This window comes from Oncorhynchus tshawytscha, linkage group LG32 (genome assembly GCF_018296145.1).
Source record: "Oncorhynchus tshawytscha isolate Ot180627B linkage group LG32, Otsh_v2.0, whole genome shotgun sequence".
Taxonomy (NCBI): Eukaryota; Metazoa; Chordata; class Actinopteri; order Salmoniformes; family Salmonidae; genus Oncorhynchus; species Oncorhynchus tshawytscha.
This window is the reverse complement of record NC_056460.1, coordinates 3,863,019-3,888,028: the sequence shown is the minus strand read 5'-3', so window position 1 is coordinate 3,888,028 and position 25,010 is coordinate 3,863,019. Positions and strand designations below refer to the sequence as shown.

Sequence of the window (25,010 nt, the reverse complement as noted above, 5' to 3'; positions counted from 1 at the left end):
CAAATAAAAATGGCTGACCTGTGCGTCACTGATTGTCTTCATGGTTAGAATGTTCAGCAAAGACGTCATATCTTTCCTCCCACTTTTGAGGATTTAAACCAGTTTGCTGATACCGCTAGCTTTGTCATATCCTTCTTTCGTGCACCTGTAGATGCCAGTCCCCTGCACTGCTCCTGGACCAGCCAAGCGACAAGGAGGGAGAGGGCCGGAGAGAGAGGGAGCCCAAGCTGGAGAGGACCAGATCTGCAGGTATGAGTTACTCTTCTTCAGCACCATCATAAGCGTCATGTTTCACCAATATCATTTTTCATTATCAACTGTGCTATGAAAGAGACTCACTCGCCTGTCAGTAGAAATGCACTTTAGCGAATTGGTCAGCTGGAGACAGACAAAACAGAAAGCAATATTAACTGTCATTCTTACAGATTCACGATTGTCATTCACATTAAGTGTTACCAAATGTGTCATGTTGTGATGTCAACAAATGTCAAATGTGCTTTCATAGCCTATAACACAAAATAGAATGACCAAATAACTGCCATTCCAATTAATATTTTGGCATTTCGTGAACTGCATTGAAAAAATGCCAGTAATGGCAACTAGGGAAAGGAAAACAGGCGTTTCTTATTGGGCACATTCAGGTAGTCCCTCCCCACTTCAATCTGTTTGGTTCCTAGTGAATATATAATAGTTCCTGACATCAACTGGTGGACAGTATCGTAGAAATTGCACCACAAGTATTTTAATGAGAAAATTATATCTAAAAAAAAAAAAAATCACAAATGGTCTTATTCCTCTTTTGCAGAGGCCAAGTGGCACCATCCCTCCACAAAGATTCTGAACATGAGGGAGAGAAGCCAGCCGAGACCAGGAGCAAAGGACTCCCCCAATAAATACCAACATGTGAGTACTCATACTTGGAAAGAGTTATCTTAATGTTTATTGAGGGTTGCCAGGTTAAATTTAATTTGACACTGTAACGCTTTTTTCTTGTCATGCTGGATTTGGGTTAGCTTGTTGTTGCGTCTATGACATCTCATGCAATACATATGCCTACATTTGAGCATCAATGGAAAGTGTGTCTTGTAACACTTTTTTTCAGGACAAAATCAGTTAGTCGTAAGACCCTTTAAATAAACAAAGTAATACCTTAACCAATCAAATGTTTCATATGAAAGCATTGATGTCATCCAATGACAGAACATCATGGCCATTTGGTGAACGTATCCCATAGGAGTCCCGTCAGTCGATAAAGGCTTTGGTAGACCTAGCTATGCGCTCGCAGAGCACCTTATCCCCTACGAGCAACATGCATGGTCTTCGGGTTTGGACCGCAACACGACACCCTAGACAGATGGGTCATGATACCGTACGTATAGTCATCTGATCTTTAGGGCCACACCTGGCAGTAGAGAACGGCGTGGTTACCCATACGGCCCCAAGCTGTAAAAGTGTATTGCAAGTAATGGCAACGCATGGTGAATATCGATTCATGTGCGTTATTTATTTTTCATTAGTGTTACTACAAATGAGGAAGCTTCCCAACAATTGGCCCTGGATAAACAGAAAGAGGGGTAGAATGTACTTGTCTCCCTATGCAGAGCGCATTAAAGTTTCATATGCCCTCCTAACCCATTTGGAATGGCTTGGTTTATGGGATTTTCAATTAATTGCAGCTTCAGGAATGATTTATTTTACTACGGTGTAGTTGAAATGGGACCCAAGTCGGCTACGAATATAGCTCTCTTAACAGGAGTAGGAAGCTCATTGGCTGGATAGCTCTATTAAATCAAAATGCGAATGGTTTAAAGTCCAAACCACATATAGTCTAGCAACAAGAAAATGATGTTTTAACTGAAATGCAGTTTTATTACACTAAAAGGCCTGTGAAGTGGTATGTTGGTCATTTTCCCACATGACTTGGTGGATTAGATTAGGGTTAGGAGTAGAGTAATTTACTGCTGTAAATACATTGTAACAATGAGTAATTACAATAGTAAATTGTACCAAACATTTCCAGGGCCCCAATTTCATAATTCTCAAGTTAAGGGGTCAATACGTTCTGAACCAGTGAATAAACCCACAGTGTTTTTCCGATTTTATCTAAGATTTGATTGAATTGTGGTGTAAGGACACACAGCCTATGTATACTAGCTGCCGAATCCTTGTTTCCTCAATTCCTCTCAAAGGTCATTGGAGGTCGGAGGGCGAGGTCTTGGATCCTTTACTCCAATGCTCTTTCAGAGGAACTGAGAAAACAAGAATGGACGAAGCAAGGATTTAACCTCTAATTTTCAGACACAAATGAATGCTGCTAACCACTAACTGTTGTTGTGTTTTGATCGCCATCTCTTCCCCCAGTCTGGCTCCAGCCACTCCAGCAGCAACACGCTCTCCAGCAATGCCTCCAGCGGCAGCAGCGACGACAAGCACTTTGGCTCTGGTGACCCCATGGACCCCGATGCCCTGGGCCTCATCTACATCAAGGGCGCGTCTACCGACAGTGGTATCGACACAGCACCTTGCATGCCCCCGCCACCTCCCCCTCTACCCGGCTGCGGCGGAGGTGGTGTACCGGGGGTCTCGGCTGGCCGGCCAGTCCCCCAGAATGCCCGAGGGGAACAGTGGGTGCTGGAGTACCACGGGGCGGGGGGTTACCATGGAGCGGGGACGCCGGAAGGAGGATTGACGTCACAAGGCTACAGCACCCAGGCCACTTCGGCTGGGCACGTAACGGACGGGAGCCTGGGCGACCTGAGTGAGATTTCCTCCATGTCCAGGTAAGGTATAGCTCCAAAATAAAGTTCCCCAAATGACAGATCTAGGATCAGCTTCCACTCTCCCAATCCATTAGTGTGGAAACCGCCAAACTGACCCATGATCAGTGTCTAGGGGCAACATCACCATACACCAAGAGGCTGAATGGATCCCTTTTATCTGACCAATGACCAGCACTTGAATTATTGACAACGACTCACCGATACGCAGTAACAGCATCTGACATGTTATTCTGCTTGATCATCGGCACCTCTTGTCGAATATTCACTCTAAAATGAACCCTGGTACTGGAAAATGTAAATCAGTACTGGTACCTTTTTCATTCCAATTCAACCACAGGCAATGCTCAAACACATCATCAAGCTAAGTAATGTGAGGTCAAACTGCCCATGTTTTCAGTGTCTGTCATTATTGGATGTGAGTTATTTTTGCTCTAGGCATGTACACATTACACATTATCATGATGAGTAAGCAGGGACGGACTAGGACAAAAAAATGGCCCTGGACTTTGACGCAGACTGCCCCACCACAACCAGTCCTCGGATACTCCACCGCCTACGCACACACGTACACAGACCAGCCCCTAATACCACCACCTAGCTGCATCACAGCTATTGTACACTAATGCAGTACTATTTTCAGAGTGCTACAGAACACGCTATACACTGTTAAAGGAGTTCTACAGAACACATACTGAAATTGTCATGATTGAACAACATCCCGTCATCTGAAGCCTAGAATAAAACGGAGAAGATATATAGTAGCTAGAATACTCAGTGAGACAGAGCACTGGCTTGCTCTTTTTCAGAGAGGGCTGGCTGGCTTCACTCTGTCAAAGCAGTAGACAACACTACTACAGACAGCACAGTGAACCAGAAAAAGACACACCAAATTTGGGCGTAAAGAGAATGGTAAGTAAGCAAGTTATAGAAAAATATGTCCTGGCTACCTTATTGGACGAGCAGGTTTCTCAGCAGCTCACTGTCCTCTAGCTTCGCACAGCCATTCAGTTGTAATTCATAGTTGTTTTAGCAACAGATTATAAATATAACAACATAGTGGAAGCAATAGGTTTAGTCAGAATTAATCATCATAAAATGTATAAATAAAAGGCAGCTGTGCTGTGTCAAAGGCTGCCTTTTCAAGCATTTCACTACACCCGCAATAACATCTGCTAAATATGTGTATGTGACCAATAAAGTTTGATTTGATTTGACTAATGTCAATTGTAGGGCTTCAAACAAACATGAACCTGTTGAATGTAATGTAAAAATGTAGAATTCCGCCTAAATATACATTCCCAGAAGTAATTATTTATCATGAGTGCCAAAAACAATAGCTAGTAATGCCGCATACTCCAAGAAAGATAAAGATCGCACCTTTCTGGTAAAACATAGTTATAAATTGCCGAGCTGTACTCACTTTTAAAGACACAAGCTCAAGTACGTAATAAAAATATGATTAAAATATGAAATCATATGTTGTTCCTATTCAACAAAAGTTGAGGAATAGGGCTTGAAATTACTATGGCTGGCATGTACATTAATCAAGAAACGGTCTGGCTGGTATCATGTTGCTGGTATAGTTAGTTAGCCTAGTTAGTTTGCCCAGTATTGATGTTGTGTTACCCATGTCTCCCTCCCTGCCCTGGATCCCCATTGCCTAGCGCTTCGGCTGCACTGACTTTTGCTGGTTCTAGGCTCACAATCGTCAACTATGCCGTCGCTGTCTTCTTCTGCTAGGCAATGACCCGGGGCTGTGGCATCCTCCTCGGGAATGGGCTTACATGCACGTTGATGTTAGCATTGGCACTGTCCCCTAACTTTCCGGCCCCACCTTTTGCGTTTCTTTTGTGTGGTGGTGTTACTTTTTCATGTTGATTTGGGAGTTTTCCTGAGTGGACTTCTCTTGATAGATAGCTCAACTTCTCGTGAACGGGAGCCCCTGCTCCTTCTAGTTTTTCTCCACACTCCTTGGTTCACCATCACTCCGACTCTCTTGTTCATTCGTATGCTGTGTTCAGTGAAAGGAAATGTTTGGAATGTTGCAAATGTAAATGTAATAAATAGAGCTGACATGATTCTCTAGTGTTAGCCATTTCGGTGCTCCAGATGGCCAGTCCATTACTGTGAGTAAGGCTAAATAGGTCATTGCTGTGCCTGCACAATAGATTGTTTTATTAATTCACATAGACACTGGGCACATCACATCGATAATGACGCAGCTAAAGTAGCCAGCTAACCTACTTAGCCAGCGACTACGCAGAAACCACCGTCGTCATCATCACAATCTCCCCACCAGTTTCCCAATCCATTATTCTCGCACGTCCTCTCCGAAGTTTGTGCGCAGTAGCCCTGGAGTCAAGGTTACCTTTCCAACATTTCATGTCCTTCATTTTTGGATCAGACAGAATGAAACGGAGTAGACAGTTTCCTGCCAAACTCTGCAGTTTCCTGCTGGGCCAGGCTGAGAGGTGACACCAGTACCTCCATTTTGGATCAGACAGAATGAAACGGTGTAGACAGTTTCCTGCCCAACTCTGCAGTTTCCTGCTGGGCCAGGCTGAGAGGTGACACCAGTACCTCCATTTTGGGGTCAGGTAGACCAGATATAGTCTTCAGTTTCCTGCTGGGCCAGGCTGAGAGGTGACACCAGTACCTCCATTTTGGGGTCAGGTAGACCAGATATAGTCTTCAGTTTCCTGCTGGGCCAGGTTGAGAGGTGACACCAGTACCTCCATTTTGGGGTCAGGTAGACCAGATATAGTCTTCAGTTTCCTGCTGGGCCAGGCTGAGAGGTGACACCAGTACCTCCATTTTGGGGTCAGGTAGACCAGATATAGTCTTCAGTTTCCTGCTGGGCCAGGCTGAGAGGTGACACCAGTACCTCCATTTTGGGGTCAGGTAGACCAGATATAGTCTTCAGTTTCCTGCTGGGCCAGGTTGAGAGGTGACACCAGTACCTCCATTTTGGGGTCAGGTAGACCAGATATAGTCTTCAGTTTCCTGCTGGGCCAGGCTGAGAGGTGACACCAGTACCTCCATTTTGGGGTCAGGTAGACCAGATATAGTCTTCAGTTTCCTGCTGGGCCAGGCTGAGAGGTGACACCAGTACCTCCATTTTGGGGTCAGGTAGACCAGATATAGTCTGCAGCGGTGACATCAGGTTCTCCATTTTAAGTCAGACTGGATGAGCCAAAGTGCAGTTTCCTACCGTAATAAAAGTAACCTCGTCCTCTGGCTATTGTGCCCAGCCTATATAATCCTGGGATATCAACCACTCTAAATTGTCCTTAATGGGAGTGGCCATAGAATTCTATGGGAGTGCTCTACTGAGTAAAGTATTTGTAATTGAATTTTAGCGAATCACCTGACTGCGAGGCGTGGCTCTGTGCTTGTGGTGTGCTAGCGGGGGATAGTGAAGGGGAAAGCGTTCTGGGAGATGATTGGTTGGTAGATTAAGCCTATTTAAACCAATGCCTGCGCTGGGAGTTTTTCCAGGCTCTCTGTATTGGCTAACAAAGGCTAAGTTTGACACGTTGGTCCACCAGACTCTTTGTGCATTTGTGGTGAAAGTGTCTGGGAAGAAGATTATGCTAAAAGGTTGACGACCGGTCTGCCATGTTGTGGCAGGCTCACTGTGGCCATGGCAGGATCCTGCCTCCCCCCGCAGTGGGCACAATGCAGCATTTAATGGGGTGTGACACATTTGCCCTTCGCTGCCAGCGGCAACAGTGCAGTGTCATCATGCCCCAATTCGTATCACTATGTTGTCCGCATATGCAGGGTTGGCATGAATTCTGCTGAAGTAGGCTAGTGGAGTCATTGGAGTTAGGATCAAAACCTGCTCCGAGAACCACACAGAGTGAGGAGAACCACTGATATGGGTAGCAGGGTTTGGGTCAGTTCAGTTCAGGAGGCATAATTATCCCTCCTGATTATCCCCTGACTTTACTGATATAAAATGGACTGATCCCAAACCTTGGATTTTTGGTAGCCACTCATATTTGATGTAATTGGCCAACTGTGATCCCATGTTTCTGTCTCGGTTTTCCTAGTGGCTCGCAGCACTCAGGCAGCCCCTCGGAACGTGGTCCTAAGACCTCCAACTCGGTCGACTCCTCCAAAGTCTACATCGTCTCCTCCGGCAGCACGGTGACAGGGGCGGGGCTTAATGATCCCATCCACGCCCGCCAATCACCAGGCAAAGAGTATCTGATTGGCTGGAAGAAAGCCATGGATGGCTCTCCAATGGAGGATCTGGGCAGGCCAAAAGACTACGGGTGAGAAAATAAGCAGTGTTTTGTGGGGTTGTATTCTTACTTGGACATGTAACTTGCTCCTAGAGCGCTGTCAATAATATCTCAAACGCATTAAGAAGGAAAGATATTCCACGTCCATCGGTGAAGGGTGAGTCATCATTCCAGAGAAAGCATTTCCACTGCTGCAGAGTCCAATGGCGGTGAGCTTTACACCACTCCTGCCGACGCTTTGCATTGTGCATGGTGATCTTAGGTTTGTGTGCGTCTGCTTTGCCATGGAAACCCATTTTATGAAGCTCCAGACAAACCGTTCTTGTGCTGATGTTTCATCCAGAGGCAGTTTGGAGCTCGGTAGTGAGTGTTGCAACCGAGGTTTCAGCACTCGGGGGTCCCCTTTTGTGAGCTTGTGTGGCCTACCACTTCGGCTGAGCCGATGTTGCTCCTAGACGTTTCCACTTCACAATAACAGCACTTACAGTTGCCCGGGGCAGCTCTAGCAGGGAAGATATTTGACATCCTATGATGAAAGTTACTGAGCTCTTCAGTAAATGGCTCTTCAGCCATTCTACTGCCAATGTTTGTCTATGGAGATTGCATGGTTGTGTGCTACATTTTTATACACCTGTCAGCAACAACTGTGGCTGAAATAGCCGAATCCACGAATTTAAAATGGTGAGTGAGCACATACTTTTGTATATACAGTGTAGAAATAGCATTCGTGGATAGTTGTCATTCTTTTGTTGTTATATTATATCATGACAGATTTCATTGTAATGTTTATGACTGGTGTAGGTTAAGAGTAGAGCAGTATTTTTATCACCACTTTACTTTGGCCTTATTTCAAGGTAGCTATTACAGTGGGGCAAAAAAGTATTTAGTCAGCCACCAATTGTGCAAGTTCTCCCACTTAAAAAGATGAGAGAGGCCTGTAATTTTCATCATAGGTACACTTCAACTATGACAGAAAAAAATGAGAAAAGAAAATCCAGAAAATCACATTGTAGGATTTTTAAGGAATTTATTTGCAAATTATGGTGGAAAATAAGTATTTGGTCACCTACAAACAAGCAAGATTTCTGGCTCTCACAGACCTGTAACTTCGTCTTTAAGAGGCTCCTCTGTCCTCCTCTCGTTACCTGTATTAATGGCACCTGTTTGAACTTGTTATCAGTATAAAAGACACCCGTCCACAACCTCAAACAGTCACACTCCAAACTCCACTATGGCCAAGACCAAAGAGCTGTCAAAGGACACCAGAAACAAAATTGTAGACCTGCACCAGGCTGGGAAGACTGAATCTGCAATAGGTAAGCAGCTTGGTTTGAAGAAATCAACTGTGGGAGCAATTATTAGGAAATGGAAGACATACAAGACCACTGATAATCTCCCTCGATCTGGGGCGCCACGCAAGATCTCACCCCGTGGGGTCAAAATGATCACAAGAACGGTGAGCAAAAATCCCAGAACCACACGGGGGGACCTAGTGAATGACCTGCAGAGAGCTGGGACCAAAGTAACAAAGCCTACCATCAGTAACACACTACGCCGCCAGGGACTCAAATCCTGCAGTGCAGACGTGTCCCCCTGCTTAAACCAGTACATGTCCAGGCCCGTCTGAAGTTTGCTAGAGAGCATTTGGATGATCCAGAAGAAGATTGGGAGAATGTCATATGGTCAGATGAAACCAAAATATAACTTTTTGGTAAAAACTCAACTCGTGTTTGGAGGACAAAGAATGCTGAGTTGCATCCAAAGAAAACCATACCTACTGTGAAGCATGGGGGTGGAAACATCATGCTTTGGGGCTGTTTTTCTGCGAAGGGACCAGGACGACTGAGCCGTGTAAAGGAAAGAATGAATGGGGCCATGTATCGTGAGATTTTGAGTGAAAACCTCCTTCCATCAGCAAGGACATTGAAGATGAAATGTGGCTGGGTCTTTCAGCATGACAATGATCCCAAACACACCGCCCAGGCAACGAAGGAGTGGTCCTGGAGTGGCCTAGCTAGTCTGCAGATATCAACCCCATAGAAAATCTTTGGAGGGAGTTGAAAGTCCGTGTTGCCCAGCAACAGCCCCAAAACATCACTGCTCTAGAGGAGATCTGCATGGAGGAATGGGCCAAAATACCAGCAACAGTGTGTGAAAACCTTGTGAAGACTTACAGAAAACATTTGACCTCTGTCATTGCCAACAAAGGGTATATAACAAAGTATTTTTTTCTCATTTTGTCTGTCATAGTTGAAGTGTACCTATGATGAAAATTACAGGCATCTCTCATATTTTTAAGTGGGAGAACTTGCACAATTGGTGGCTGACTAAATACATTTTTTCCCCACTGTATGTAATTAGTTTGTACTATGTATGCAAGAACAAGTAGTTAGTGTACTTACCCCTGTACAGAAACAATTAACACAAAATTAACAGGTTTATAACATAGTCTGCTTTTATAAGGCCAATGTTATTTGAGGTATGACCGTATAGCATAAGAATTTTGACCGCAATATGCTTGCATATCAGCCATGTATACACAGCTTTTGTTTACATCTCATTATTTCCCTCCTTTTTTCACTTGGGGTTTTCTACATCAGTGGAATGGAAGGCGTATTGTCTTTCCTACTAAAGACTCTAACACTGAGATCCAGGTACACTAGCTTTACGGAACCCTCTTTGGTTCAATAAACCTCTTACGTATGCTTTATTTTACAGTCCACTATTTACTTTGTATTTACTAAGAAATGACATTGTAAAATTGAGATGATTTCATATTTACCTGTTTCTTGAGATTTAAAATCACCATTTGGTTGTGTGGAAGTCTCCAAGTTAAGTGCGTAATTTCTTAATAAATATTGGACAGAGCCCGGTTGAAATGGGCTGGTAAAATAAGTCTACCCACTTTGTCATTCGCATGGTGTCTGTACACAATGCAAACTGTGCCTACCGTGACACCCCACCCCCACTCTGTGTGTTTACCTGGAAACGGCAACTCCCCAAACTAGATGCCCTCCAGTTGAAGTACTGTGATTGAATGGTTCCGGACAGCATATTGTAATAAATTACTCCCCCCTTTTTGTGTGTGTGTGTTGATATTCAACTTTCAATAACCCTTTACAGTAGTTCTGGTAGTATACTTATTTCTTATGACCTTGTTTTATTATTTTGTCCTTCCCAAAGAGCAGTGTAATGTGCTGCCTCGTCTTACTTTTGATAGCTTTATGCTTCTATATAAGTCTTACCGTTTTCAGTCTTACTGTTCAGTAATGTCCTTACTCTCCCACACGTGTCACTATGCCCCCTCTACCGCACCTTTGTGTGCAAATGACCCCCTATTCCACATGTCGTGCACTGCGTTTGACCAGGAATTTTAGACACCTGTTCTTTGTTCAGGAGAGGCTGCCTTCCACCTACCCTTGTACAATAGCTCTCACAAGAAACTTCAGTGAAACTGATAAGCTTGTCTCTAATGCATCTCTCTTACTTTTTTGTTTTTTGTTGCCCCCAATATACACCCTCTCTCTGCCTGTTTCTCATCCCGATCTCTCTCTTCCCTCCTTTCTCCACCCCACTTTCTCTCTACCCTCACTGTCTCGTTACATTCTCTACCTTACCATTGTTCTTCATTTAACCCCTTTTCACTCATCCCTATCTCGATCTCTTTTCTCTCTTCCGCCTCTGTCTTCCCTTCCCTCCCGCTCTCCATTGCATCCCCCATCCTCCCCTGGGGAGCAGGCTGCGGGCCATGCTGGGTGCAGACAGCCAGGTCCAGCCCAGCCTGACCAGAGAGGCCTTCCTGAAGATGATGCTGCCCGACAGTCCCCCTGGGGAGGGGGGGCGTGGCAAGGTGAGCCCCTGCTCCCGCTAGTTTTTCTCCACACTCTACTTGGTTCACTAGTTCACTCTACTTGGTTCACTCTGACTCTGTGGTTCATTCGTATGCTGTCTGGGCTGTGTTCAGTTAAAGGAAATGTTTGAACGTCGCAGATAGAAATTTAATAAATAGAGCTGACAGCATTATCTAGTGTAGTGTTAGCCATTTCCTCCCCTGACAATGAGTGTCTTGCTTCAATTTCCTTCCCTCCTTCAGTCGGCTCCTTCCTCCGCTTGACATAATCCATTCAGATTGCTTGTGATATTAAAAATCAAGGCCGCCGCCGTTTTCAAATGAACTGAAATTAAAACCAAGGGGGATTATAAGGTGCCAGACTTGGGCTAACCTTTTTCTAGCACAGCCTCCCTCCGCCTGTCGAAATTCTACCGTTCAATACCACCGGCCTAGCGTCAGAAAAAAAAACACCACTTGATGTAAAGGCTCTTGGGTAATTAGAAGAAGACAATGTGGCCAGGAAACAAGGGTGGAGGTAGAATGGGAAGGGGTTGATACAAATGGATTTGATCTGGGAGCTAGCACCTGCTCTTCAGTCCTCTTTGTTCACTGATTGAAAAATACATCACAGGAAAATGGCTGCCAGCAACATAATAGTCAATAGTCTTGACATACCCTCCTGTAATAAATGGAAGATGCAAGTCTTTCATTATTATCTGATGCCCTGCATTGATACCAACTACTATGCGCAGGGAAGCTATCGTCAGATAATTGAGGGGAAATTATCAGCTCTCATTTTTGGCACTGTGGTAGACCGAAGTTACTGTTTTGCCAATTTTGTGGAATATTCAGGCAGTTTTTTTCCTAGTTTAGCACAACCAGTTGGAGCTTGAATCACCCCTTCCGTGGTGCAGCCCTCCAAAATGTAAAATGTCTCAGGATTTTCGGTCACCCTTTTTCCCTCCCTCATTTTCTCCATCCCTTCCCGCAGAGTCTGACTGGTCCTGGCGGCCTGCCCATGTCCCCACGGAGGTCCCTGTACCGGACCCTGTCGGACGAGAGCCTGTGCAGCAGCTACAGGAAAAACCTGTCCCTGGTCAGCTCTCGGAGCTCTCTCCTGGACCAGGCCCTGCCCAACGATATCCTGTTCAGCACCCCCACTGAGCCCCACCACAGCACCCTGCCACCTCGCGTGAACCTCGGCCACTGCCATGGGGCACCGCTACACAAGAGTGAGTGTCTGCCCATTTAGGGTAGGGGTGGCGTAGTCTCTCGCTAGCTAGGTCTTGTCAGTTGTGAAAACAGAATCTAATAGAACAGATAATATATACTTTAATCTAGATCTGTGGTTGAGAGGTAATAGGGATGGCCAACCTTTCTCCTAGAGAGCTACAGGATGTGTATATATTCTTCCAGCCCGGCTCGAACTCCCCATATTCAGCTAATACCGCTAATACCGTCAAGGCCCCTTTTACCTGAAAATCTAAATATGTCCAAACTGTATAGTCAGTGTAAAAGTACCACATTTGCCCTACATTAGGGAAACCCTGGAGTACATTTCATTGATTCAGACATTCATTTAGGAATGGAACACATGTTACGAAATCATTAATGTATCTGCCAAAGATGGAACGCAAACAGGGCAAATGGACAAACGCATTAAATGGACAGTGGACAGCTGCATTCACCTACTCCTGAAAAGCACTTAAAGGCCTACTCTTTGATATTTACAGCCACTTTTATATTTCTCCAGACTCATTCCTCAGCTTTATAGTAAACAAAGTGGCAGGGCAGCCATTTTGATTTTCAAATTAAGGCCATAGAAATAAAAAATATCTAGCTGCGAGCTCATTGTGGTCAATTAAATGCAAACGCCCTTGCCAGTCTGAAGCTGAACTTGAAGCTGAACTAGACCCATTGTAATAGCTACAGCATATGCCACTTTCAATTTCCCATCTGTCTTGTGCAAACCTATTTTAAAAAGTTTACTCTGTTTATAAGAAACACAGCAAGATATTGGATATTTTCCACTGGAAAAAACATCCCAGTATGTGCTCATTGAGTATGCAAGATATGAACCCTTTCACTGTCTGTCCTCCTTGCGTTCTTTGTTGAAACATTCTAACCACTTGTTGTATTTCGTAATGACACACAGGGGCTGAATACCCCCCCCCACACACACACACACACCTTGGAGGGTGGAGGTTGTGTGTGTGTGGATATGTGATTGCTGTGTCTTATTCAGATCACCTTAACTCTATGGGGGGGGGGCGCGCATCATGAATCTCCAGCCGTGTGCGAGATTAAGGTGCGTATGTGTGTTTTTATGCACACATTTGTATGCCAACGTTTGTGTGAGTATGTTCGCCAAAGCTGACCCCTGTGGATGTCCCCTAGATGCAGGTGAATTGTCTGTCTGACGGGGGGAAGCTCCCCCTTCGTCTCTGTCCTCTGATCAGCTTTCAACAGACTGACATTGGGTTTTGAAAAAGTAACCATGTTCTTGGCAGTTTTCCAAGCAGAAGTGCACTTTGAGAGTGTAATTGTTTAGCTTTTTTTTTTTTTTACATTTTGGGTGGGGGTTTGTCTCGCACAGTCAATATGGTGCAAATTGAACAGGCTGAGTTGTATTTGATTCAAGGGGAATTCCAGATGTCTCTAAAAATGTCTGTTAAGGTGATACAAGTCGTATGGATAACTCTGTGGTGTTTGTCTTACGCTTTGGTGGAAAGTGCCTGTCTTTCATTCGTTAAGAGTATCATCTTATTTAAACTCTAAACTCTTGTGTTTTTACTGACTTTGAAACCTAAAACCCTGAAATGAATTTCGGAAATCTGCAGGCAGTTTGGGCTTAATATAGGAGCAGGTGTTCCAAGTGGAGAATGGATGAGCACTGATGTCTAATTATCGGTAGACAGAAGGGAGAGGGGGAAAGAGGGAGAGGGAGAGAGAACCAAATCGGTGAGCTTGTCAGTCACTTATCTAAACCCGAAATGTCTCATCTCTACAGATGAGCTGTGGTTCTCTGACAGCTCCCTGGCCGACCGCTGCAAAATGGCTGATGGCAGTCTGATGCCTCTCCCGGAAGCAGTGTCTGGCCTGGACTGGTCCCATCTTGTTGATGCCGCAAGAGCTTTTGAAGGTAAGGACAACGTCTAGATTCATCATCATCATTAAACTGAGTACTTATTCACTGTTTGACCTTTTGATGCTCCCAAGAGCTTACCCAGCTAACAATTAACATGGCCTAGAATAGTATGGATTTTTTTTGTCAGGTACCCATTTGGTTGTGATGTGAGAACATCAGAAGGGGAATCTTCACATTTGTTGGGAAATGATACGTTTGGACGATGTCCAAAGGAAAATATCCCTTTGGACAGACTTTCTTAAAGCACTTAAAAGCTGGACCAACAAAGGTTATGGGAATGTTATCCCCTGACCGACCATAAACGGTATCTCCCTACCTAGCAGAAATGTTCTGGGAATGCAGAAATGTTAGCTAGGTGTAAGTGGTACCTGATTTAACATTTGCTGCTACCAAGGTTCTTCCTGTCAGGTGTCATACTGTCAAAGGCTGTCAAATCTTTTGTCCCCAGTTCCCATCAGGCTTTCAGCGCTTGAACTGTTACCCTTTTGTTCACTCAGTATTTGTATTTATTATGGATCCCCATTAGCTGCTGCCAACAATTCCTGGCCTTTATTCAGTGTCTAAATCCACTCTGGTCAATTTAGGTATCTAATTTGGCGTGAAATTCAAAGTGCGAAAAGACCATTATAAAAGTTGTTTTTCTTTTCTCTTAATGTTCAGATGGGATTTCAATGTCTGTCATCCAATTCAAGTCTGCCAAATTCATTTGCTGAAGCGACTTGACACGAATTCAAATTGACCCCCAATATCATCTTGACCCAGTCAAAATCCTCAGTCTCTCCCATTGTCTGTGTCTACCTCGAGGTGCTAATTAGCAGGAAGTGGAAGGAGAGAGAGAGTATTTGGGGACTTGAGAAATGAAGCATTATGACAATGGAGCGCACAGCAAGGAACCATTCTGCCAATTCGCGCCGTAATTGCACCTCTTGCTTGCACACTTTCTCTGGCAATTATAGCCTCGCTACCTCGTCCAACTGTGTTTCTGGTCATCTGGAATTACAGGGTGATGTACTCACAATGTTGGTTTTTTCCTGCAAATGGCTCCTGCTTCCTTCATGACCAACAGATGTATATAGACTGGATAGTTTGGACCCGTTGACCACGTTTTTTTCACCCTGAGCAACGAGGGGCGGGGTCGGGGACATGGATTAGCATCGGGCTGCACAGCAGCCTTCGATTTGTGTAGAAGTCAACACCAGAGAAAAGAGGGGGAACTCATTTTCTTGGAGAGTCATGGTAGTGTTGACCCTGGCGTTACTATGCCGTGTTGTTTAATTGGCTTGTTTTGTTTCGTGTCGCTCGCTGTGTGCTCTCAAGGCAGTGTTGCTAAGCGCTAAGACTCTAGCATGCTAGCCCTCATTAGCATGCTGGGGGAAAAGGGCAGGGTGAGCATTAGTAGCAACAAGCGAGCATTATTTATGTTACCATAGACCTGCGCATACTAGAACAGGACAAATGGTTCACAGTCAAGAGTGCAGCAGAGCAGACACAACACAGACATTCCTATCTCCTTGTGCGTCTCATTCTTCAGTTGTGATTCATATTTATCAATGATTAACTTAACCTCAAGATTTATCTTAGACTGTTTTGTCTTCCATATTGAACATTACAGAGAGAATGTCATGGGGTGTTTTAGTTGTTTCCAACTCGCTATAGGCTAGTCTTTTTAAGGAAAAGGAATACCTGGCTCTGTTCTAGATCTCCCTCTTTTACTTTCCCTCTTTTGTGTTCTTTGATTTCCACTATGACAATCACTTCACCTGTGATTTACTTCAGTCAATGTTAAGCCAATGTTGAGACTCAATTAGAACGGAGTGATTGTTAAAAGGAAGAAAGAGGGACGTGTAATTATGGGTGGTTTTCAAAGCGTCAGTCTCTCGCTTGGCTCTCAGAAGCACCTTCGGTGAGACACTTATCTTTAGTGAGAACCACTTTCATCTCTCGTCCCTCTCGCTCTTTACCCCTCTCTCGCAATTCCCCTTTTCTCTCTCCCCTCTTCTCACTCCTTAGCGGGAATAATCTTAGCGAGAACAGCTCCCATCCATTTCCCCTTCTCCCCCCTTTCTGTCATCAAATACCACATTCCAAATCCACGTCACCTCTCAACGCCATCCACATATTGAGAAGACAGATGCAGGTGGGGGATGGTTGGTGCTGCCCTTTCGCAAGAAACTTAACCTCACTTTCCTCAACCTCACTTTCCCCGGCTTTCTAAATTGATATGTGATGCCCACTCGGACATCTGCTAGGCTATTCTGACTTCTCACAAGCTTAGTCTGTTTTTTCTTGTCTTCTTCCCTATCCAGAATTGTCCTATGGTCTCTATCTGGAAGGTAACAATAGTGTGCTGTGCCATGCCAGTTACTAAGGAAGGGTACTGGCTTCTAGTGTTTCTCCACTCGACAACCCATCTGACTGCGCTTTATTGTTCTAGCCCAGTGCTAATGCACTTGATTCAACTTAGCCACGGGCTGTTTGAGTTGTTGACTAGTTGAATCGAGTGTGTTTGTTTTGGTGGGCTAGAACAAAAATGTGCAGTCATGTGGGTCTTTACAGCTGGAGTTGACATTCACTGGCTTATAATGCCTTCGGAAAATATTCAGACCCCTTGACTTTTTACACATTTTGTTAGGTTACAGCATAAAAATGAATGAAACAGTTTTTTCCCCCTCATCAATCTACACACAATACCACATAATGACAAAGCAGGTTTAGACATTTTTGCAAATGTATTAAAATAATTAATAAAAACAATTAAATCACATTTACATAAGTATTCAGACCCATTACTCAGTATATTGTTGAACCACCTTTGGCAGCAGTTACAGCCTTGAGTTTTCTTTGATAAAATGCTGCAATCTTGTCACACCTGTATTTGGGGAGGTTCTATCATTCTTCTCTGCAGATCCTCTCAAGCTCTGTCAGGTTGGATAGGGAGCGTTGCTGCACAGCTATTTTCAGGTCTCTCCAGAGATGTTCGATCGGGTTCAAGTCCGGGCTCTGGCTGGGCCACTCAAGGACATACAGAGACTTGTCCTGGAACCACTCCGGTGTTGTCTTGGCTGTGTGCATAGGGTCATTGTCCTGTTGAAAGGTGAACCTTCGCCCCAGTCTGAGGTCCTGAGCACTCTGGAGCAGGTTTTCATCAAGGCTCTCTCTGTACTTTGCTCCGATCATCTTTCCCTCGATCCCAACTAGTCTCCCAGTCCCTGATGCTGAAAAACACCACCACAGCATGATGCAGCCACCACCATGCTTCACTGTAGGGATGGTGCCAGGTTTCTTCCAGAGGTGACGCTTGTATTCAGGCCAAAGAGTTCAATCTTGGTTTCATCAGACCAGAGAATCTTGTTTCTCATGGTCTGAGAGTCCATTAGGTGCCTTTTGGCAAACTCCAAGTGGGGTATCATGTGCCTTTAACTGAGGAGTGGCTTCCGTCTGGCCACTCTACTGTAAAGGCCTGATTGGTGGAGTACTGCAGAGATGGTTGTCCTTCTGGAAGGTTCTCCCATCTCCACAGAAGAGCTTTGTCAGAGTGACCTGTCGGGTTCTTGGTCACATCCCTGACCCAGGCCCTTTTCCCCCGATTGCTCAGTTTGACTGGGCGGCCAGCTCTAAGGATAGTCTTGGTGATTCCAAACGTCTTCCATTTTAAGAATGATGGAGGCCACTGTGTTCTTCAATGCTGCAGAAATGTTTTTTGGATCCTTCCCCAGATCTGTGCCTCGACACAATCCTGTCTTGGAGCTCTACGGATAATTCTTTCGACCTCATGGCTTGTTTTTTTTCTCTGTCATGCACTGTCAACTGTGGGACCTTATATAGACAGGTGTGTGGCTTTCCAAATCATGTCCAATCAATTGAATTTACCACAGGTGGCCTCCAATCAAGTTGTAGAAACATCTCAAGGATGACCAATGGAAACGGGATGCAAATGAGCTCAATTTCGAGTCTCATGGCAAAGAGTCTAAATACTTATGCAAATAAGGAATTGCTGTTTTTTTATTTTGTATACATTTGTAAAAAATGTCTAAACCTGTTTTCACTTTGTCATTGTGGGTTATTGTGTGTAGATTGCTGAGTTTTTGTACATTTTTCAAAATCCATTTTAAAAGACTGCAACGTAACAAAATGTGGAAACTGTCAAGGGGTCTGAATACAGTCCGAAGGCACTGTGTATTATACTGTGAGTGGGGCCTTAACTGTGTGAAATCCAGTTTGCTCTCATATTTAACCCCCAGCCTGCTCGTGCCCTCTTCACCCCCCCGAGAGAGTGGATCCAGGTGGTAAATACAGTGCTGTGAAAAAGTGTTTTCCCCCTTACTTATTTCCTCTATTTTTGCATATTGTTGATACTGAATGTTATCAGATCTTAAATCTTTATCTAATATTAGGTATATAATGTTCAGTATAAAAAAAATATGCGAAAATTAGAAAGTAGCTCCATAATTGTTACTTTTAGGATAGACTCTGGCAAAGGCTTAGGGATGGGAGCTAACCATAGCACCTCCACAGGATCCATTCTACTCTGCATCACTCCCTATTAGTCACGCTCTCCACCTTCATGGTTGCAAGATTGGACTGCTTAAAAGGGCTGCACCAGAATGTGCCTTTCCTTAGAACATTGCTTTTGGAGCATTTAAGCGCTACTGTAGGTTCATTTGCACTGAAAGTGGACTGTACACAATGTGGGTAACTGAACTGTACCTGAGGGATGTGCTGTCTCCTGTTTTCAGGTCTGGAGCTCGACAAGGATACCAGTCGTCTGTGTGATAAAGACTGTCCTAAAGACTTACTAGGTGACATGACATTTTGCTCCGCGAGGCACTCTATTCTTCACTGGAATTCCTTGACTTTTACTACCACTAGTTAGTCACTGGCATTGAAGCTTCTTTCACCTTTACTGCCGTTGGTGCTTTTGCTATTACTGCTATGGGACCTCCACAACTGCTACAATTTTATTTAGTGTTGAAACCAAATCAAATTAGGGTTTTTACGAGCATTTCTGTAACACTACAGCAGCTACTACTACCACTGTACATCTATCACCACCTTCTAGCTGCCTAGTGCCTCTGCCTTGTGCCTCGCCTTGTGCCTCTGCCTTGTGCCTCTGCCTTGTGCCTCTGCCTAGTGCCTCTGCCAGGTGCCTCTGACTTGTGCCTCTGCCTTGTGCCTCTGCCTAGTGCCTCTGCCTTGTGCCTCTGCCTAGTGCCTCTGCCTAGTGTTACCACAACCACTTCTTCTGTTGTGATGTTTTCTCCTGCTAACTTTTGTTCCAGCCTTACACTAACACGCCTGATTAAACTGCTCTCCTCTTCTAATCTGGCATTTCCCAGCAGTTAAGAACATTATTGAAGTTGAGATGTGTGTCATGGTATTTAAAGCTACACTATGCAGAAATCTCTCCGCCATTTCCTGGTTGCTAAAATTCTAATAATTTGACCAATTTCAGTTTGTGACAAAACAAGCAAGTAGTGTAGAGAATCATTGTACCATCTAAACTGCTGTGAAATGTATATTCCATAACCAAAAACATTGTACACTGAACAAAATTGTAAAGTCTTGGTCCCACTTTTCATGAGCTGAAATAAAAGATCCCAGAAATGTTCCATATGGACAAAAGGTTTATTTCTCTCAAATTTTGTGCAAAGATGTGTTTACATCCATGTTAGTGAGCATTTCTCATTTGCCAAGATAATAAATCCACCTGATAGGTGTGGCATATCAAGAAGCTGATTAAACAGCATGATCATTACACAGGTGCACCTTATGATGGTGTCAATAAAATGGCACTCTAAAATTACACAACACAATGCCACAGATGTCTCAAGTTTTGAGGGACCATGCAATTGGCATGCTAACTTCAGGAATGTATACCAGAGCTGTTGTCAGAGAATAGAATGTTAATTTCTCTACCATAAGCCGCCTCCAACGTCGTCTTAGAGAACTTGGTAATACGTCCAACCAGCCTCACAACCGCAAACCATTTGTATGGCGTTGTGTGGGCAAGCGGTTTGCTGATATCAACGTTGTGAACAGAGTGCCCCATGGTGGCAGTGGGGTTATGGTATGGGCAGGCATAAGCTACGGACAACCAACACAAAAGCATTTTATCAATGGCCAATTGAATGCACTGAGATACCGTTACGAGATCCTGAGGCCCATTGTCGTGCCATTCATCCTCCACCATCACCTGATGTTTCAGCAAGATAATGCACGGCCCCATGTCATCGCATCTGTACACAACTCCTGGAAGCTGAAAATGTCCCAGTTCTTTCATGGCTTGCATACTCACCAGACATGTATGGGATGCTCGGGATCGACGTGTACGACCACGTGTTCCAGTTCCCGGCAATATCCAGCAACTTCACGCAACTATTGAAGGGGGTGGGAAAACATTCCACAGGCCACAATCAACAGCCAGATTAACTCTATGCGAAGGAGATGTGTCGTACTGCATGAGGCAAATGGTGGTCACACCAGATATTGACTGGTTTTCTGATCCACGCCTCTGCCTTTTTTTGTGTCTGTGAAATCTATATATTAGGACCTAATAATAAAAAATCAAATGATTTCTTTATATGAAATGTAACTCAGTCAAATATTTGAAATTGTTGAATGTTGCGTTTATGTTTTTGTTGACTCTATGCATCCCTTTTCAGCCATTTGAAGCTGGTGTGCAAAACTAACTAAAAGTCGCAAAAAACGAAACGTAAGAAAGGGATGCATAGAAATAGAGCACATAGAACAGATCTACCCCCCCCCCCCAAAGTTACCTATTGCGGCTTTAATAGTATTGTGTGTGTGTTTTCTTTAGCAGTGGACCAGGGTTCACTCTGCTCCATGTTGGACGTGGAGCAGGCCCAGCAGGCCATGGAGCTGTCCCGTGAGCTGAATCGGAGGGTGGCTGCGTCGGAGGCTGCCGCTCTGGAGGCAGGGTAGGTGTACTGCGCCTTTGGGTGGGGCAGGCAGTTAACTTCTTGCGTCGAGCAATCCCGTATCCGGGAGCGTAATCATAGCCTCAAGCTATGATGAAAATCGCAAATGAAATGAAATAAATATATTGGCTCACAAGCTTAGCCTTTTGTTAACAACACTGTCATCTCAGATTTTCAAAATATGCTTTTCAACCATAGCTATACAAGAATTTGTGTAAGAGTATTGATAGCTAGCATAGCATTAAGCCTAGCATTCAGCAGGCAACATTTTCACAAAAACAAGAAAAGCATTCAAATAAAATCATTTACCTTTGAAGAACTTCGGATGTTTTCAATGAGGAGACTCTCAGTTAGATAGCAAATGTTCCGTTTTTCCAAAAATATTATTTGTGTAGGAGAAAGCGCTCCATTTTGTTCGTGATGAACGTGATGTTTGGCTAAGAAAACCCCCCGAAAATTCAGTCATTACAACGCCAAACTTTCAAGCATTCAAAATCTGGGGCACTTCCTGTATGAAATTTCATCTTGGTTTCGCCTGTATCATTAGTTCTGTGGCACTCACAGACAATATCTTTGCAGTTTTGGAAACATCAGAGTGTTTTCTTTCCAAAGCTGTCAATTATATGCATAGTCGAGCATCTTTTCGTGACAAAATATCTTGTTTAAAACGGGAACGTTTTTTTATCCAAAAATTAAAAGAGCGCCCCCTATATCGAAGAAGTTATAGGAGCTTGACTTAGTAGAGAAGGGATTTAGTTATTGAAGGTCTTACATATGCGCATGTTTAACACTACTTACTGACTGAATGCACTGACAATAGCATGAATGCCGAAATATTGTTCATCCTCCTCTAAAGGAATCACTTTTATGATCAAAAGATTCCGATTACAGGCCCAGTGTAGTCAAAAATGTGATTTTTCCTTCTCTCTGTGTGTGTGAAAAAAAATCACATTGTGGTTGGAGTAATACTGTGAAATTGTGAAAAATATGATAATGCCTTTCTAGTGTAAGAGCTTTTTGAAAGACTGCCTAAAATTTCTGCCTGTTTTGGTGGGATGGAGTTTTGGCCTGCCTGGTGTCAACACAAATGAGCTAATAGACCAATAAGAAAGAGTTCCAGACCTCTCTGCCAATATCAGCTAGTTTTCAATGTTCTCCTCCCCACTCAGACACCTCCCAGACACTCCTAGCAGTCCTTCTTGGAAAAATGGCTCTTTGCTAAGAAGCTATTTTTGTTTATTTTTGACTATTTTAATTGAAAACAATCACAGGTGCTTAATTGTTAACCAGAAAAGGTTAATAACTATGTAAACATTTTCATAAATGACCTTCACTTCACATAAATTACCTTTAGTGTGGACCTACAACACTATTCACTTAAATATGTTTTAAGTCAGTGACCTGGTCACACCTGAAGTTAGCTAGTAAACAATGCCGTTTTTTGTCAGTAGTTATACTCCACTTCAAAGAGTGGTGTAATTGATGCTGTATAAAAGCATATACCAATAAAGACAGACATAACGAAGAGGTCAAATTCTATAGACTGCTCTATAGACTCGCAAAACATGAAGAAGCCTGTCTCTCTATCTCTATATAGGAATGATTCTCCTGCTCTGCTCACTGGCAAAGTCATCCAACTGGAAGAGATCCTCAGACAGCTTCAGTTCGACCTGCAAAAGGTATAGTCAACTCCCCGAAGCACATCAGCAATGTGTCCAGTGAATCGCTTAGCATGTATAACAATAATAACATGGTCATTTAGCTGATTACTTTCATCCAAAGGGATGTGCAGCTAACACGTGAATCAGTATACTACCATGATACACTAAAATGGTCTGTACAATTAGCTGTGGTTTTAAAATGTACGCTTCTCTGCTGGTGTATGTTGTAAATCATACAACCCCAGCGAAAACCAGTTGTCATAGTCAGGTGGAATATTGATTGTAAAAGGACGTTTTGTCAGTCTTTTCAGCAACCAGAAAAATAGGTCTTTATCTGATCAGATAAACAGCAAGAATATGATTTGCTTTCCCATGATGTGGTGACGTCGTCATATAATATGCATCTTTACCTGGCTATAACAGAGACCAGTTGCTTGTAATCTGGTTATATTTTGTATTCTCATTCAGAAAACCAGTGTACAACCAGACAATTATGTCATAATGAAGCCAAATCTTGTCTACTGTGCCAAATGGTGATCATATGTATAGCCAATGTCATCATGCCAGGTTGCGTAATAACCTGTGTGTGTGTGTGTGTGTGTGTGTGTGTGTGTGTGTGTGTGTGTGTGTGTGTGTTCCCTCTCCACAGGAGCAAGAGGACAAGGCCATGTTGCAGGAGCAGGTCCAGCACTTGCGTCAGGACAACATGCGTCTGCACGAGGAGAGCCAAACGGCAGCCGGCCAGCTCAGGAGGTTCAGCGAATGGTTCCTAAACTCGGTCGACAACAAGAAGCCCTGAGCAAAAAAAAAAAACACTGACACACACTGCAACATGGCCGTTAACTCCACATTACCTGAGCCAGTGGCATGCCAAGAGGGACGATGTCTACAGTGATTCAAAGTGAATAGCCATCGCATGAGTGCAAGAAGTTGCGAGTTAGCGTGCTAATGCTAGTAGCATTGTTTTGTAATCAAAACAACAACATGAATTAGTGTAAATATACCAAGGGGACAGGGGAGGGTAAAGGGATACATTTATAGAAGGTTAAAATAAAGGGGAGGAAGGGAAGAATGCTTCAGATCTCATGTTTTTTGGCTATTTGGTTATAGGAAGGAACATGTGAATTTTAAAAAACAAATGAATGTAACTTATGTGTAATCTATATTCTTTTGTCGAATAAGGCAAGTGTAAACTTATCGGTTCCCTCAGTAAACAACAATGAAAAGAAGTTCACCCAAATAAATTTACTCAACTTTACCTTGACTTTTAATGCATTATATAATAACCAGGAAATAACTAAGGTGTTACAAGGTTCTTGTATAAGTTTTGTAAATACTCCACTTTTGAACAAAAAAATGAAATGTCAGAGCAATAAATATGGTGATAGTCACAAAACTGTTATTAATGGTTAGCACTAATTGTGGTGTTGTCGAAATTGCGATTGTATTGGATTACTTGGAAGTGTTTATTTTGCAGGAACAAAAACGTGCCTGACTTTAACCAGTGGTGTATGGATACTGTAGTCTTTTCTGTTGTTGTAGTCCCTCATCCTTTTCCAACCCCATGCCTTGTCCACCACTCTCACTAATGATGTCTACCATGATTTTATTACCTTTTTCTTTTTGCCACAGAGAAAAGTATTCTTATGCAGTCGATCCTGAACACTTGCAGGTACATAAGGTACCAAGTGTACGAATTATGTATTTTCAATGCCAAAGTGTGTTTGATGTTCTTTGTACAGTACTTTAGAGAAAGTGTCTTGTATTTAACACTCTTATTTAAATTTACCCTCCAAATTGTTTATTTTAATATTGAGTATTTTGATCCTTTCTGCACTAAAACAATTAATGGCTCCTTATTGGCAATGTCTGTATAGTTGGCAAGAGATGAGATATAAATACTATATACTTATAAAGGGTTATTTCTGGGAAGCCCAACGTTTGGATGCTGCTAGAATACAGCCTGTTGTTTTGTAAGCCTTTCTTTCTTTGTAAGATGTTTTGTTAAAGATGTGACAAAAGGCTTGCTTTTTTAATAAATGTAGGATGTTGGAAAAACAAAATGGACTCAACAGTGACATTTAATTCCAGCGACAATGTTTGTGAGTATTAAGTTTTTTTTTTTTTTGTAATGTTCCGTGTTGTTTTGCAGACAAATGATGTCTTAAACAGACATCCTGTAGTATGCCCCTGACTATAATCAGTGCTAGACACTGTTTGATAAGTGGCATGCAGTCGTTTAGAGTATTGAATTATGGGTAACACTTGTACAGGGATCATATCTATGGCACAATTGGGAATCGGCATAGTGTCTTCCTTTTTTATAGGTCAGGCCATTATTCAAAACAGCTCCTCTCTCCAAAGGATCTAGCAAAAGTGATGCCTGGCTGGCTGGAAACAG

The 25,010-nt window shown here is 43.4% G+C and overlaps 1 protein-coding gene across 7 annotated transcripts in view; it reads left to right on the top strand.

The window, feature by feature from the left end:
• The window catches only part of LOC112230438 (signal-induced proliferation-associated 1-like protein 2), a 108,787-nt gene extending 84,079 nt beyond the window's left edge, over positions 1 to 24,708 (top strand). The window contains exons 12-24 of one of the 7 annotated variants that reach the window (XM_024396744.2): positions 152 to 249; positions 806 to 903; positions 2,362 to 2,780; positions 6,836 to 7,060; positions 9,631 to 9,684; positions 10,769 to 10,880; positions 11,854 to 12,094; positions 13,873 to 14,004; positions 16,317 to 16,343; positions 18,747 to 18,809; positions 20,831 to 20,948; positions 22,546 to 22,627; positions 23,259 to 24,708. In XM_024396744.2, coding sequence (XP_024252512.1) covers positions 152 to 249; positions 806 to 903; positions 2,362 to 2,780; positions 6,836 to 7,060; positions 9,631 to 9,684; positions 10,769 to 10,880; positions 11,854 to 12,094; positions 13,873 to 14,004; positions 16,317 to 16,343; positions 18,747 to 18,809; positions 20,831 to 20,948; positions 22,546 to 22,627; positions 23,259 to 23,408 — 1,819 coding nt within the window. In that variant the 3' untranslated portion in view covers positions 23,409 to 24,708. Of the gene's footprint in view, positions 1 to 151; positions 250 to 805; positions 904 to 2,361; positions 2,781 to 6,835; positions 7,061 to 9,630; positions 9,685 to 10,768; positions 10,881 to 11,853; positions 12,095 to 13,872; positions 14,005 to 16,316; positions 16,344 to 18,746; positions 18,810 to 20,827; positions 20,949 to 22,545; positions 22,628 to 23,258 lie in introns of all 7 variants that reach the window. The other 6 variants (XM_024396743.2, XM_024396747.2, XM_024396746.2 and 3 more) reach the window with 6 other exon arrangements.
• The last annotated feature ends 302 nt before the right edge of the window (positions 24,709 to 25,010 follow it).